We start from the raw sequence: 16,719 nt of genomic DNA on the forward strand, positions 1-16,719 counted from the left end.
ATAGCTCCATTTGCTCGGCCACGTCCAACAGCCCAACGGGAAGGACGCTTCTTTGGTGTATCTGCCTGATTATTTTGTTCAGGTTTCGCACTTTTGTGTTCATCTCCATTGCCTGTTGGTCCGCTTTCATGTTGTAAGGGATGGTGCACACCGTAAGAATGGCCGGATCCAATTTAATCCGCAATTCCTCAAGAATGCAGCTCATCTTGTCGTGCAGCCTCGTCACCTTCCTTGCTTCCCCCTGGACACGTCATTCGTCCCGACCATCAGAGTCACCGTGTAAACTCTTGCCATCCCTAGCATCTCAAGTGTCGCTAACATCTGCGGCGTCGCAGCTCCAGCGAAGCTCAAGATCCCTGTTTGCCAATGGGACTGGATTCGGCTCAGCACCCGCAACAAGCTGTTCCCTATGATCAGGTGGACCGCCCCCTCGGGCACACGTGGCTGCGTGAGGTATTCCACCCAAGCCGCGTCATGGAAGCAATTTCTCCTGTCTCTCCGCGCCGTGCTCCAGTCCATTCTTCTTGTAACTCGAGATCACCACACTCCTGACAGGTTGCTCCCCCCCCCACGTCGAGGGTAGGTCCACTCTTGCTGGACTCTCGCGACTCCTTAGCTGTAGACGCTCGTGCAACTCTTTCAGTCGTGACGAGCTACCACTCACCTGACAACTACCCGGGGTCGAACTTGGTGTATATCCAGGCAGCGCGACGTCCATCAACGGGCGTATTACTTGTGTCTCTAGACCACGCAGGGAGGACGCTGATTCAGTAGGTATCCACACCTCCAACCCTTCGTTCATATGTTCTTGAGCCGCGCGATCGAGGTTAAATCGTCCCTTCGACCTAGGAGCTTCATCCACCTCCATACGTGACTCTGGTCTTGAGCCGGTCACCACCCGCTCTTTGGGCCTAGCCCCTTTCTGCATGTCGAGCTCGCGTTGTCGTTGCTGGATCCTTTCAAGCTCCGACTTCAGCTGCTCGCAATTCGCGGCATTCTCTCGCACCATTTCTTCCTGTAGCTGTTCAGCTCTCAACATGTCCAGTTCCCTCCGCGCTTGATCCCTCTCAAGTTTTGCCTGATCTCTCTCGAGCATCGCTTGATCCCGGTCGAGGTTCGCCTTGTTCCTCTCCCGCTGAGTCGTCTCAAGCTCTTTCTTCATGATACTGACGTCTTGATACGCTTCCCCCGTTTGCTGCGCTCGTGACATCAATGGTGTCTTGCTCGTGCTCTGGCCCGTGGATCTGACTGATGGTCTGACCGGCAGTGGGAACTCCCCTGCACCATACTCAGTATTGTTACTCAAGCCAGAGTTCCTTGCCGAATCGAACCCCCTTATTGCTCCATCCACGTTCCAGTGATCTTGAGATTAGCAACTTGAGTTTTACCTGAGCAACTTGAGTCTTACCTGAGCAACTTGAGTTTATTTTAGCAACTTGAGCTTGCTTCTTGAGGTGTCGTTCAATTTGCGTTCTCTTTCTTCAATTGAATACAGTTGGGTAGTCAATTTGACTTTACCAAATCAATCTGAAAATAACACCCGATTTTTAGACTGACAGGCTGTGTTCCTAACCTAAAAACCCCCTTCAGTACTATAGTTAAAACCCTTTCCTTTTCGTCCTATTAAAATAGTTCAATTGGAAATTTTCTAAAAACATGCAGATTCATTTTTAGCACCATCTATCACTTAAAATAATAATTGTCATGCCAATCACCTCTAAGATTCTTTACCTGTTTTGTACCCCCACACCTAACTCGAGATTCTTCCCTCATGCCCCCGCGTACCGACCCCCGCGTACTCGAGACCCCCGCGTACCGACTCAGGCGATGCTCAAGTAGTATTTCTTGTGAAGATGCACCATTATCTCAGTTTCTGCGAAGACCACGTGTAGGATAGCGTACAATTCCCTTGGGCTCAATTTGCCCCTGTTTGGGTCATACACCGGCATTGAGACCTCCAATATCCCTCTTTCAATCATGAAGTCTCGTAGTCTTGTTAGTGCCAACATCACGTGTTCGGGATCGATCGTGTTCCTGTCATTGACCCTCGTCACTAGGAAGCATAGGTATTTGCCCGGGACTTGTGCTACTGATGGTGGAAGCGCTGCCATTCCTCCCAGTTCTGGTCTCTGTCTAAACAGAAACTCCACGTTCTGGTACTCTCTCTTGAAGTCAGCTTCCAGTCTTGATTTGATAGCCGTTATCAGGATATTTTCTGAGTATTCGTTTGGTATTTCAAACTTCGTTTTGAAATTCCGTCCTATGGTAGGCTCGGCCTCCTCCCCTTCCAGTTCCACTCCGCACTTTTCTCTCACTTCTCTGAGTTTCTTTATCATCAATTTTTTGGTGTGGGTAAGTCCTACCCCCACTCCCCGGACAAAAATATTTATCGACGCCCCGTCGATGATGCTGGGTCTGAATTATCTGGCGGAATGTCGAGTGGGCTGTCTGTTGCCGTCCAGCCGAAAAGAGGATCCTCCGTTTTCATGTACTTCCCCGCTGATATGTCAACTTGCTGTATGCTCTGTCCTTCCTCGCTTCCGTTCTTGACATCGCGCATCCATTCTAATATCCTCAGGTTCGTATTCTCCCTCCTCTCTATCTCGCTCTGTTCTAAATCCATCTCCTGTTCTGGTGTCGAGTAGTCTTCCTGTGGGTAGTGTTCATTATCATCGATGATCTGCCATTCACCATCTGCGGTTAGCTCGCCCACACTTATTAGTTCTTTACCTAGGTCATCGGGCTGTATCCTGTCGATCAGGAAATCGTCCCCGTACCTGTTGTACTTCATGCCTGTGCGTTTGCGATTGCCACTCCTTGTCCCCGCTGGTATTGACAAGTCTGGTTCAGTCCACCTCGGCACCTCACCTTGCTCCGAATCGTTTCAATCTTCTTCCAAAAAAGATTCCGCGTCAGAGTCCGCGTCTATTTTTTCATTGTCATCCAAACTCAAGTTCTCATTGCCATCATTCTTATCTCTGGTGCCTTTTTCGTTCACTTCACATGCTGGTTCCACCAGTAGGTACTCTAGTCCCTCCATGTCCTTTGGTATACACCACTCCTCTGGGGATGGGACATGAGGCTTCAGGTTCTCATAATGTGCTGCTCGCCCAGTACTCAAGCGTCGAGAACCGTCCTTGTTGATGTACTTCAGTTATCATGAATGGTCCTCTCCATTTCTTGAGTAGTTTCTTCGTCCCTTTGGGCGGTATCACATTCTGGAAAACCCACACATACTGGCCCACTTCATATGGCTTCGCCTCTAATATCTTTTCATCATATTTCTTGCGCTGTCTCATTTGTGCCTGCGCAGTGTTCCTCCTGCATAGCTCGTTTATTTCCTGCTGTTTCCTGATCGCTTCTTTCACGTAAGCTTGAGGCGACGTCCTCTTCCCTTCATACTCCGGGTAAAAGAACGTCAGGGGCATCGCTCTCTCTTTGCCTGTCAACATCATGAATGGACTTATTCCCGTCGTTGAGTGTTGAGTACTGTTGTATGCCCCTACGACTTGCGGCAGATACTTATCCCAGTCCGTCATGTACCTACAGCAGTATACCCTCAGCATGTTCACCAACGTTCTATTCTGTCTCTCTACCAGCCTGTTGGTCTGAGGATGGTAAGTCGTTGAGTGTGCTTGAGCAATGTGTGACCTCTTCATTAATTCCTTAGTCAAGTCCCCCACAAAGGCCTTGCCGTTGTCTGACTGAAAAGTCATTGGACAACCATACCTTGATATCCAATGGGTTATCAAGTGGTCACAAGTCTCCTCTGCCGAAGCTGTTTGACACGGCACCGCCTCTGCCAGCTTTGTGAAGTGATCAATTATAACCAGAGTCTGGTTATACCCTGACTCCGTCATACAGATCTTCTGATGGTCTATCTGCACCACTTCATTAAATTCCGAGCTTTCCACCGACTTGAGTGGGAATTTCATCTTCCTTGGGTCTTTCACTTGCAAGCATGCCAGGCATGCACTCACCCACCTCTCACAGGCTTTCCTCAATCCTGGCCAATCGAACCTGTGAAGTATTCTTTGTTGCACCTTGTCTATCCCTTGGTGCCCCATTTGGTCATGTGATCTGAACAGCACCTCTGTCTGGTACAACTGTGGTAATATGATGAGGTTGTGCTTGTGTAGTATCCTGTCCTCGTCTTTTCTCTTGCATGCTACCACCCCGTCAACCGTGTGAAAGAGTAACTCTTTCCTCTCTTTGTAGAACTGGCTCAGGATCTTGTAGCTGTCTTCTTCAAGTTCCTCTTTCTCCTTGGACCCCGTTCGGATCCATTTGGAGAGATTGCTTGTCATCTTGTCATTCTTCTGGGCTCTTATCAGGTCCGACAGCCTATATTTCGCCTTGACATGTTCCTTCAGCGCCATGATCTGCCCATTCATCTCCCCAGGGTTGTGGACGTCGTCATTCAGCTTCACGCATACTATCCTCCTTACTACCTTCATGTCGTCTTCTGGCACCAGATTTGTTCTCACATTTGAGTTGCAGGATAGTTCCCTGAATGGCTTCCTCGAAACTGCAATCCTTTCAAGTTCTTCACCACCTCGTATTTCCTGCACGTCCAAGTTGAAGGTTCCTGAGGACGGATCTGTTTGTAATTCCCTGTCGTGGTGTCTTTTCTTTTCTTCTGCCAATATCATGCAGAGACTATCTTGATTGTCACTGCTCGCTTCCGAGTCCTCATCCCACATTTCACACTCCCCGGACAAATTTTCTCCTTTAGTGTTTTCTTCTTCCGTGGACGTGGACCGCTCCCCGGACTCTTGACCTAGTCCCAGGTATTCAGCTTCTTCCTTGAACTCCACTCTCTTTCTCCTAACTCTAGTCTGTTCAAGTAATTCGGCTGGGATCTTTTCAACCAGTGACTGCACCACTTCCTTCCGATCAAGGTTGGTCACCTTCGAGGTATTTCTATCACTAGCTGTCCCGCTCTTTCGCAGTATTGTGACCTCAGGTTCCTCCTTACAGTTTTCTTGAATCACGGGCTTATCATCTGCTAATTTCTCGAGTAACCTCCTTAAGTCTTCGTCTATTTGTGCTTCCCCCGTCTCTACCTGGTTGAGATCGTAGCCTTTTGTTTTGAGCGTCTCCCTCACGATCTTTGACTTGAGCAATATTCGCATCGGCATCCCTCGGTTTTTTTTCAAGATTGTTTCTTTCGTAGTATCTTTTGGTAATTCGGGGTGACCTTCTATTGGTTTGCCTGATTTGTCCAACCATACGTTTCCTATCTGCCTCCCTCTATTCTTGTCTCTCGTAGAACTCTGTCTTCTTGCTCAAGCTGTCAGCATTTTGATGTCTGTCTCGTGTTCTATGCTCAATTATCATATCGTATTCGTCCAGGCGAACTATCCACCTCCCTGTGTAACTTTGGTCCATTGAGTACGTCTTCAGCCAGCTTAGCGCCCTGTTGTCGACTCGCAGCTTGAATGGCTCGCTGCCTAGGTATGCCCTATATTTCTCGACAAAGGTAACCACCGCGAACATCTCTGCTTTTGGTGCTCCGTACTTCATTTCCGTGTCACTTAGGACTTTGCTCCCGTACGCTATTGGTCTCAAGACTGTCTTCCCGTTCCACTCGTGTTCCTGGTGGAGTATTCCCGATATCGCTAATACCGACGCGTCCGTATCCAGCACGTACATCCCTTTCTCTGTTAGCATTCCTAGTACTGGTGCCTCGCACAACTCTTTCTTTATTCTCTGGAATGACTCTTCCGCTGCGTTGTTCCACGTGAACTTCTTGCCCTTGTTCCTCATTAACTGCTGCATCGGATAAACCTTGTCTGCATAGCCTTTGACGAATTCTCTGTAGTAATTTGCAAAACCCAGGAAGCTCATCAATTGGTGTTCCGTTTTCGGCGATTTCCAGGTTGGAACTGCTTCTACTGCGTCTGGATCTGGTCTGATGCCGTGTTTGTCTACCATCCTGCCCAAGTATTTTATCGAGTCCTTGAGTATCTCACACTTTGATGGTTTGCACTTCAGCCCCGACCTCTTCATGCACGCAAATACTTCGTCAAGTCTCTCAATGTGGTCCTCCAGTGTGGGTGTCGCTATTACCACGTCATCCACGTAGCACATTACCAGATTACCGTACTTTTTCGTAACACCTATCAGCGCGTGTGCCATCAGCCGCTGAAACGTGGCAGTGGCATTGCATAGTCCAAACGGCATCCGTTTCCATTGAAACAGACCCAACTCGCAGGCAAACCCTGTCTTGTCCCTGTCCTGTTTCCTGAGTGGTACCTGCCAAAAGGCCGAGCCTAAATCAAGAGTCGTAAAAAATTTTGCATCACCTAACTTCGAGAGACTCTCATCAATCCTAGGTATGGGATAGGCATCCTTCACCCTGACGGAGTTCAGATATCGAAAGTCACAAAAAAAAACCTCAACTGGTCGCCTTTCTTTTTGGCCATCACTACTCCACACGCCCACGGTGATTTGGATGGTTCTATCATGTCATACTCTAGTAGCGTCTCAATCTCCTTTCTACAAGCATCCGATTTGTGTGGGGTCATGCGCCTCGCCCCCTCCCTGTGCGGTATTGCGTTTTCCTCAAGTTCTATTTCATGCTCAACAAAATTACAACAACCGATGTCTGCCTTATGTCTTGAAAAAACCTCCTCGTTCCGTTCTAGTACGTCCTTGATGGCTTCGAGCTGTTCATCCGTTAACTTGCCTCTTAATAGTTCAATTTCCGGTAAGACCGGTTTATCACTCTGTATTTCTTCTAATGTGGGCCGTTCCGGGAAATTCGAACAGCTCGATAGTCCATCGCCTGTCTCTGACTTAAGTGACTTCACAAGACCTGATGAATCTTTTATTTTCATCAATTGTCTCAAGATACAAATTTTGTCCCTATGATTGGGACAATCAACAACTTCAATTTGCTTATGGTTTTCAGTCATTTCATATCGAATTTTTACAGATAAAGCATATCCCAGCTTCCTCCCCCTCTGTATTGTGATTGGCATGTCAAGGGTATTCAACAAGACACTCACGCAGAGACCGCTCTTCGTGATCGAGAAGGATCTTCCTAAAACAGCAGCCCTTTGACTGATTGGATTTGGGACTATGCATACCTGCTTGTTGTCACTTAGTTCATTGTAATTTTTCATTCGTAAGCTTACGATCGCCGCCTCGTTCGCCTTTAGCCTCACCCTCCTACTCAAAAATACAGGTGCTTTGGTCTCATTTGCCATTATTAAATTTACCGGTTTGATTGCGTACCTCCTATTCGGGTTACGTATCCTGAACATTGCGTTGTTTAGATCAATCGCTACATCAAAGTTCCTGATGAAGTCTCTGCCTAAAATAAATTGATCAGACTCATCTAGGTTTTCTACCACAAGAAAGCTCATCCACAGGTTACGTTCCCCCAGATTGAGGGCTATTATCGGCGTTCTGCCCAACACCCGCAGGGCCCCTTTGTTTGCAGCTGACAACCGTATTCTCGAATCTATCAAATCATCTTTGTTGAAGCCCATTCGTTACCAAGTTTCGATTGGTATGACACTCAAGACTGCTCCCGTATCAAGTAACCCACGTAACTGAGTCTTTTTACCACTTATGTCTAGCACATGTGCTGTCACATCTGTCTCTGTCCCGATGTGCATTGCATCTTCTTCAAGCATGGCGCAGTGTCCAATCGATCTCACTTTCAACTCTTCTTTTCCCACGTAGATTTGCCCAATTAGGTCTTCATCACATGTTATCATTGTTTTCGTATAGATGTTGATTCCATCTATATTTAGCATCACCTCATGTGGACCATAAATTTCTGTGTACCTGTTATCAACACGTACCGACTTGCTACCCACTTGCTCGTGAGTAGTGCCCTCAATGCTCTAGAAGTCGTTTGTGGGCTTATACAACTCAAGTAATCTGCGTACACATCAATGTGCATTATTGTCTGGTCACTTGGTTCGCTCAAGTTTCTCGATACTTCGTGGCCGCCCACAGTGATTATTGACAATATTCTTGCCCCAATCTTTGTTATGCCAAATGGCTTTCCTGTAACCATTTTTACAGTGTTGCAGTTTCCATTTTTTGTCGACCCCTCAGCAGCTTCTGGTATTGTTTGTGAGCAGCTTAATAATTCGTTCATTTTCTGTCTTTCGATTTCTTGCTTCAGCCGTTGTTCTATTTCTTTCGCTGCCAGGTCCTCTTTCACCTTTTTGATAGCCTCCGCTGCCGCCTTCTCATAATTTATTTCTAGGGCGTTCTTTGCCGTGGCCTCTATTGCACTATTACATTGTGTTACAGCTTTCACTGTTTTCGTCGGTAGCTCCGCACTTGGTCTTTCTAGGTTTTTTGTCTCAAATTCACCTTGTCTGTTTCTCTGGTTCTGTACCGCTGCTAGCGCCAACTTGTGTTTTGGATGACTCTGATTCTTAGCCGCTTCCCAAAACAACGGACAGTCCATCCTGAAGTGCCCCTCCTGGTTGCAGAAGAAGCATCTTGCCCCTATTTTGATGATCAAGCCACTATAGAACTCGTGTTCTTCCATCTGGCTCATATCTTCCTCATCGGGTGCATATCCCAAACTCTTCATGCCCTGTTTGTATGTCATGCAATCCGCCACATGATGATCAGCTGACCCGCAGTTAGCGCATGATCTGTGTTTGTCCATGTCATCTCTGGGTTTGTACCATGACGACCTTTGTGGCTGACTCCCCCCTTGCGTATTCCTGTTATCTGAATACGAGTATTTCTTGGGTTTCATTAGCACGTACTCTCTTGACTTCTGTCTCATCTCTTCTGGAATCGATGCACTGTCTTTTGACAGTGTATAGTATGTTGCTAACATCGTTCTCAAGTCATCACTCTTTACCCCACCAATGAACTTTGAGGCGATGCTGAAGTTCCTTCGATTGGTAGATTCTTCCGGGTCATTCCTTCTTCTCAAGCTCTCAAGATCATCTAGGAACCTGTCTATCGATTCATTGTCCCTTTGTCTTCTCTTTTCAAATCGCATCATCGCTTGATGACCCTTCATGCCTGAGCCGAATCGATTTAACAATATTTCGAAGATTTTGTCCGCTGTATCGCGTTCCTCTTCTTTCTTCGCAACCACGCATTTCAATGCTGTGCCTTCCAGATTGCTCAGTATCGCTGTGCATGCTTGCCTCTCATCGTTCAAGTTGTCTTGTTCCATGTGCAACTTCATGTTTTCTACCCAAGTGTCAATGCATCCATCTGAATCGTCTTTGAATTCTTTTGGTTTCTTGAAAGTTTTTCTGAATTTGTTGCTTCCTCTGTCACTCGAATCGGTGTTCCTTGTAGCGAAGGCCTCTAGTGTCCTGTTCATCATTTCCCAGGTGCTTGTCCATGTCATCGCATCCGGTCCCACGTTGTTCTGAGTCGTGGAGTCTCCTGGACCACTAGTTGTGTTCGCTGTTCCATTTTTTATAATAGCCCTGGCCCCCACCGGTGCCGTAATCGCGGCCTCCCGGGTTGCTGGTAACGGTGTTGACTGACGTTTGTTCCTTTGTGGTTCCACGAAGTCCACTCTATTACCTTGTGTCCGCTCTGCCGCTGGCCTGTCTTGTTGTGTTGAATTCCTCAAGATTGCATCTAACTTTGTCTGTATAGCACTTGAGCTCTCAGCCTGGTCCCTGCTCATCGTATCCATTCTCGTTTCCAAACTTCCCAACTGGCTATTCACTGCGTCATATCGCTGCTTCATTTCTAGCATGTCTTTTCTGATGTTCTTGTCTCGCTCTCCATCAGTGGTTTCTACTTTGTCAGACATCTGTTGAAGTCTGTCCTCCGTTGCTTTTGCTAGTTGGAAATAGTTGTCAAGTACTCATGTTTGTTGTTTCTCATTTCCTTCCTTATCAAATTTCTATCGTCTTCGCTGTGCTTCAGTTTCTCATCTATCTGATCTAGCTTCGCCATCAAGTTGCTTAGCTCTAGAGTCGTCGTTCCATGGTCCGTTGTTGTCCTGTAGTCGGTCGCTGGTCCCGGTTTTTTCTGATCCTCGTTCTGATCGGTCTCTGTCGTTCTCGTGGATACTGTTCCGAATGTTTTGCTTTTCTCGACTTTCGTCTCCTTTCAATCTCATTCCGACCATCATCGCTAACCTCTCAGTAAAAGACGTTCTCTTTTGAGACTCATCCTTCACTGTTTCTGGTGTGTTGCCTGTTGTGTCTTCCACGTTGTCTATCGGTGAGAACTCTATGGGTTTCGGGTTAGGTTCTTCCGCATTGGGCATTGGAGTTGACTCTCTCGTTTTCTTTCCTGCTTCATCCACACTTTGATCCGGTGTCTCTAGATCAATCTCGATGGTGGGTTCTACTCGTTCCCCTTCCGTGCCCTCTTTTGCTCTGTTCTCCGTGGTACTTCTCGTGCTGACCATACTAACTGAAAATTTCTTCTTCGTTACCTTCGGACCCATTGATGTTGTTTTACGTAGCGACGAGTTATACTTTGTCTTCGCCTCGGTAGATCTTTTTTCAGCTACCGGTACCCTGCTCCGCCTCATTATTTACAATTGTTACTATTTAAAGTGTTACTATCTACAAAATTCTACTCTAAGGTTAAAACCTCTTTTGATAAAATTTTATAAAAAGAAATATTCCATTTACTAAAAACAACTTTCCCTGAACTTACGAAATTTCTATGTGTTAGGATTGAATAGAAAGTTTGATTTTGCAATTGGTTACTTCAACCTGACTTAGTACTCTTTTAGTATCCCCCTTCTTTATGCTGTTCCAAGACTTTCTCCCTACTGTCCCAAGACTATTCAGTGTTTCCCAGTACTTCTTGTTAGTGTCCCAAGACCACTGTCCCAAGACCCTTGCCCTAAGACTACTGTCCCAAGACTACTGTCCCAAGACTAATTTCCCAAGGCTACTGTCCCAAGACTACTGTCCCAAGACTACTGTCCCAAGACTACTGTCCCAAGACTAGTGTCCCAAGACTAGTGTCCCAAGGCCACTGTCCCAAGATCAATGTCCTAAGACCACTGTCCCAAGACCAATGTCCCAAGACCAATGTCCCAAGACCACTGTCCCAAGACCAATGTCCCAAGATCACTGTCCCAAGACCAATGTCCCAAGACCACTGTCCCAAGACCAATGTCACAAGACCACTGTCCCAAGACCAATGTCCCAAGACCACTGTCCCAAGACCAATATCCCAAGACCAATGTCCCAAGACCACTGTCCCAAGACCAATGTCCATAGACCACTGTCCCAAGACCACTGTCCCAAGACCAATGTCCCAAGACCAATGTCCCAAGACCAATGTCCCAAGACCACTGTCCCAAGACTGCTCTGGTCCAAGACTGTCCCAAGGCTGCACTGTCCCGAGACTGTCCCAAGACTGCCCTGTCCCGAGGCTGTCCCAAGACCGTGTTGCTCCAAGACTGTCCCCGGACTGCGATGTCCCAAGACTTCTTCGGTACTGTCCCAAGACTTGTCACTGAGTGTCTGGATATCGGATCTCTTCTTCTTCGTTGTAGGGACTACCTTCTTCTTCGTTGTAGGAACCACTGTACCTTTACCACCACTTGAGCTCTAGTAAAAATTTTCCCAAAATCCCTATCTAAATTGTCAAAACCCAAATACTAATCCCCCTGTATTTGTCTCCCTCTGTATGTTTCGAACTATTTGAAACCCTAAATTCCCCGCAGGTATCTTGTGATCACCTGTTCGTAAAATACCAACAAAAAATTTTCACCAAAACGTAAAAATTTAAACTGGAAAAATTTCAAAAACAGATGGATGAATTCTCCTGAAATTCAAGGTTGACCGATGTCAATCTTTGTCCGAAAAAATGTCTGGTACCCGATTGCCACGCGTTTTCCTCCCCCCTGCTAGCGATCTTATGGGGTATCACAAAAACTGTCTATGTCCGTTCCCCCTACCGATCCGACCAGGGTACCTACCTTAACCTGATTTTAAATTTGGATATCCGCTTCTTATAACCAACGCGTGTAAGTATCTAATGTAACTAAATCGACGATGCCGAACAATTAGTTACTCTAACGTGTGCCCCCTTTTTACAATTTACAACCGCTAACCTCTAACCTAACCAGCCACCCTTCTAACCTCCCCCCTCTTTAGCCCCCCTCTTAAGCCGAAACCGGTCGGAGCCAATTAAGAAAAATAGGCCCTATAACCATTGGCTCAGGAGTCAGGGACACTATCTCTTGTGTTTTTCTAACTCAAGAACGGTCGGAGCCAATTCGGTTCGCTTGCGACATGAGACTAGAACCCGTTACAGCTTAAAGGCTACTACCAAAATATCCCCCCACTCTAGAAAATAAGAACGTCCCCATACTTAGGTCTCGAAAAATCCCTTAAGCGCCGGGTGCTAAACCTCTCGAGAGAAAACCGTAGACCTGTTTCTAGGCCTGCTTGTGTAAAAACTTCCTCAAAACAATGGGGCTCCACTTATCCAATTTTACACTTATCTCCTACAACGTAATGTGGAATCTAACGATACCCGTTGCCCAACTTGGGAACACCCCTGTGCGTCCTCCTGTAGTAATCCTGTGCTGGTTGTCTTTGTTCTGCACTTGACAGCAGCACCACTTTCCCACTTAGCTGGTCACCTCTTCCAGTCAAGTTTCCTAGTGTTCCGGTTCGATCCTTGTGAACCACTTTCCCACTCGGCTGGTCACCCCTTCCAGTCAAGTCTCCTAGTGGTCCGGCTAGGTTGCAATCTATCTGAAAACCCTTAACAACGCCCCCCCACTCGGGCACCTTAATGAAGTCACTGGTTTAAATTGCTAGATTGATCGAAACGATCGGTCTTATAAAACAGTATCGGTATACTATTTAATTAATATAAAGATTTGATCCAAATGATCCGGTATCAAAGTCACTGTCTTTTCGTTTTATGGTTTTTGTTCCTTTTTCTATACTTTTTTCTTGTTTTTGTTTCCCTAGTTACCCCCCTTTACTCGGTTAGCTAGGCCTCGCTCGGAGAGCGTACCAGGAAGTTTTCTCAAGTTTTCTTAAAAAGCTATCACGGTACAACCGGAAGGTTTACACGTTCCCGCTGAACCGTACCACCGGTACTCTAGAATGGGCATGCAGCCCGGAGCTGTGTCAAGTGGGTTCGACTCCGTAGTCATGATGTCGTAAAAACACCCAGGAGCGCCATAAAAACATTATGTAACAGTCGCCTACTTCGGTCACATAAGAGGCTTAAGAGAAATAGGCCCAATAACCATTGGCTCAAGAGTCAGGGACACTATCTCTTGTGTTTTTCTACCTCAAGAACGGTCGGAGCCAATTCGGTTCGCTTGCGACATGAGACTAGAACCCGTTACAGCTTAAAGGCTACTACCAAAATATCCCTTACTCTAGAAAATAAGAACGTCCCCATACTTAGGTCTCGAAAAACCCAAAATACACGAACGCCGTTAAAAACAGGGTCGGAACAATCCGTTAAGTTACTTTTTATTGGACAGTGGAACTTTGATCCATTTCAGATGGATCAACCTAAAACTCGCCTTATCTCAACATAACCATCATAAAATACACTCGAGAATTAGATAATATAACTAGATAAGTTTAATACTGATCAGTCTTGATAACAGAAGTAAGTTTGGTAACAGAAAGTAGAATTGGAGTTTTTGTGTGAACCATTGGGACACTCAAGCTGTCCACCTTTCCATTGAAGGTTCACTCTGGTTCGTTTCGAATAGTTGTTCTCTCTTCTTTTTATTATCTCTCCTCCTATTTCGGGATAAAACAGCTCTGCTCGTGTATTATTTTGTATCGGGAAATTGCGAATAGCAATTTCCTGCTGTTTTCTTGAGTATTTTCCCGCAATTGTTAATTCGGTCGTTCTGATTTTTCACTTTTTGTTTTCAGTTGGTACGAGAAAACTGAGCATGACAGGCTCCATTCGAAATTTTGAAAATTAAAACTTCACTCCAAAATCACAAATTCTCGTGTCTCTCAAGGTCAAACTTCCAGATATGACCGACTGGCACATTCTCGAAAACGTCGATGGCCACCACGCGCTTTTTCTGCTTAGAAACTGTTTGAGTCTGCCTAAATTGTTGTACTTTTTGCGAACTGCGAGCTGCTTCAAGGAAGAGGATCTTCTTCGTGAGTGGAACAAATTCGTTGTCAGCGCCGTTTCTCGATGTGCCAATGTTAGGCTCGATGCTAACAGCCAGCTGCAGTCTCTGTTGCCTTCTTCTTCTGGTGGTCTTGGTCTGACGTCTGCTTTCCATCTCGCGCTTCCTGCATTTCTTGCGTCTGCGGTTGGTTGTGGTAGGCTGACCCAAACCATTCTTAGTAAGTTTGACATCAGCGATGATGCTGACATTACCTTTGCTTTTGCCTCTTGGTCATCCAAAACAGGGTTACAGAATGTGCCGTCACAACCTGAGCTTCAGAAAACTTGGACAGCTCCGATCTACAAAATGTTATCTTCCGAACTTCTTGATAGTCTTGATGACATTGGTAGGAAGCGTTTTTTGTGCTTTTAGGGTAAACTTCCTGCTGCTTGGTTGAATGCATTGCCCTGTCAGTCACTAGGTTTAAAACTCACCAATTCTCAACTCAGAATCTCGGTCGGCCTTCGACTCGGGACTCCTCTGTGCGTTGAACATGTCTGTGTGTGCGGCAAGTCAGTCGACCGCTCGGCCTGGCATGGTTTGTCTTGTTCTCGCAGCGCTGGGAGGTTCGCTAGGCACTCTATGTTGAATCAATTTATTAAAGATTCACTTGGCACTCTTCAAATACATTCCATTTTGGAACCACCGGGTCTAAGCCGCACTGTTTTCAAGAGACCTGATGGACTATCTTTGGCTCCTTGGATTAGTGGGTCTTCTCTCGTCTGGGATGCCACTGTTGTAGATGGTTTTGCGCCCTCTAGGCTCCATGGTGGTGACTTGTATGCCGGTAAAGCTGCAACTGAAGCTGAAGATCTGAAAGCGAAGAAATATGAGCCTTTAGTCCGAGATGGATATTTTTTCCAGGGAGTTGCCTTTGAGACACAGGGAGAATGCGGCAGTGACACCCTTAGGATTATTCGTGATCTTGGTAGACGCCTTACTGATGCCACTCGTGCACCATCTTTCTTAGAACAGCGTATTTCAGTAGCACTCCAGATTGCGAACGCGGCATCCGTTCTTGGGACAATAAAGCCCACTGACTCTCTTGAAGACATTTTTTTTTTATCTCTGAGCCTTGTATTTTGTACATATATTTGTATATATTGTTTGGTTATTTTATAGAATTAATTCTTTTTTTTTTAAAAAAGTTGGAATAAGAACAAACATTTTCGCTAGTCAGAATAAGTACGAAATTTTTTGCTGAGAAAAACGGAAACAAGATAGAAATTTGCAGTCGAAGATATTAGCGGAAGAGCATTCCGAATTGTTACGATTGTGCAGCTACAATTGTTTCGGAGTAGTTCCCGAGAAATTGGAGTGGTATTGGGAGGATTTTGCTTCCCTTTCTGGTCAACAAGACAGCTTTTCGACCGGCTTCAAGAATCCGGAAGGGTCTCGGGAAAAGACTAAATACTGAATTTTTACAACTTTTAGCTACTCAGTATGTACTGAATCGAATTAAATAAACTCAAACTCGTTTTTAGTTATTGAGAAGCCACGAGTTGAGGGAAAGGGTTGATCCGTCTCCGATGCATATGATGATTTTTATCTACTGACAAAAGCAATTGTAACATGATCATAAGTAGTAGCCCTGTTTTTAGGAGTGACCTCGTGGTCTGGCGATACTGAGACCCAGCCATGAGTTCACTATTTTAGCATGATGAAAAATGACTTAAATGCTTGAAGTTGCTCTGTGACGATGCAGATCATGCTTTTTATCAAGTTCCATGGACTTGATATCATCATGTCAAGTGTTTTGATTGCTTTGTAAAACGTGTGGTTGCCTCCCATAGTGTAATTTATTTTTTTTGTAGCAGATGGGAAATTTTTTTTGCAGGTATTCATGATCCAATTTTCATTCCTTTTTATGCTCTGTGGCTTTTGTATAGCACAACATACGCCACTAAGCGAACCAGCGGTTGTTTACCACACGAATATCAAGTATGAACCATCTTACTGTGAGTATCTTTTAACTAACGTTTCCCTAGTTCTAGTTCCAGTGTTTTATTATGAGTGATATTTTAGTTAACTGTTCATCGACGTCATATGCTATCAAATATTCGCCCTACATCTCCGTGTCCAATATAGTTGGACTACAAACTGACTGTGTTTTCAATGCCGACTCTTTCTACATAACGCTATGGACTGAAGACAAGCCATATACTGGGATTTTGAAAGCCGCTCTTCCATTTATTGCAGCATTTGCCGTGAAAGGTGTTGGCATTACTGACGCATCAAATCAAGATGCTTTTAACTCTGTCTGCAAAGATTTGATTGACAAACTTATCAAAGTAAGCATTTTTTCCTAATTACACGCTTATGTAAGGTCAATTGTTTATGAATGGTTCCCTGTTTCACTCCAGCGTAGAAACATCATAGTATATGTTACCGTCCCACTACTTCCGATAGATAGTTTGTGCGTTTCAAGGTCTTAACTTGAAGACTAAATGTGATTCATAAACAATCTTAGATGACACTACAATGGAACAGAACAAGCTTTGGGAAAGAATGGAACGATTTTTGATTTCGACATTTTCAGAAAATATACCACAATAATCATCTGGTATACAATCATATGCTTGCTTTCGATTGGAAATTTTTCGGGTGGAAGTGTTGAAAAT

The 16,719-nt window shown here is 45.4% G+C and overlaps 1 protein-coding gene across 8 annotated transcripts in view; it reads left to right on the top strand.

Annotated features, from left to right (window-relative positions):
- Positions 1-16,719, top strand: part of LOC134842725 (receptor tyrosine-protein kinase erbB-2-like) — a 284,936-nt gene that overhangs the window by 220,925 nt on the left and 47,292 nt on the right. For all 8 annotated transcript variants that reach the window (XM_063859184.1, XM_063859182.1, XM_063859190.1 and 5 more), the window contains exons 2-3: positions 15,934-16,056; positions 16,124-16,389. In XM_063859184.1, coding sequence (XP_063715254.1) covers positions 15,942-16,056; positions 16,124-16,389 — 381 coding nt within the window. In that variant the 5' untranslated portion in view covers positions 15,934-15,941. The remainder of the gene's footprint in view (positions 1-15,933; positions 16,057-16,123; positions 16,390-16,719) is intronic.

Source organism: Symsagittifera roscoffensis, chromosome 3 (assembly GCF_963678635.1).
Source record: "Symsagittifera roscoffensis chromosome 3, txSymRosc1.1, whole genome shotgun sequence".
Classification (NCBI taxonomy): domain Eukaryota; kingdom Metazoa; phylum Xenacoelomorpha; order Acoela; family Convolutidae; genus Symsagittifera; species Symsagittifera roscoffensis.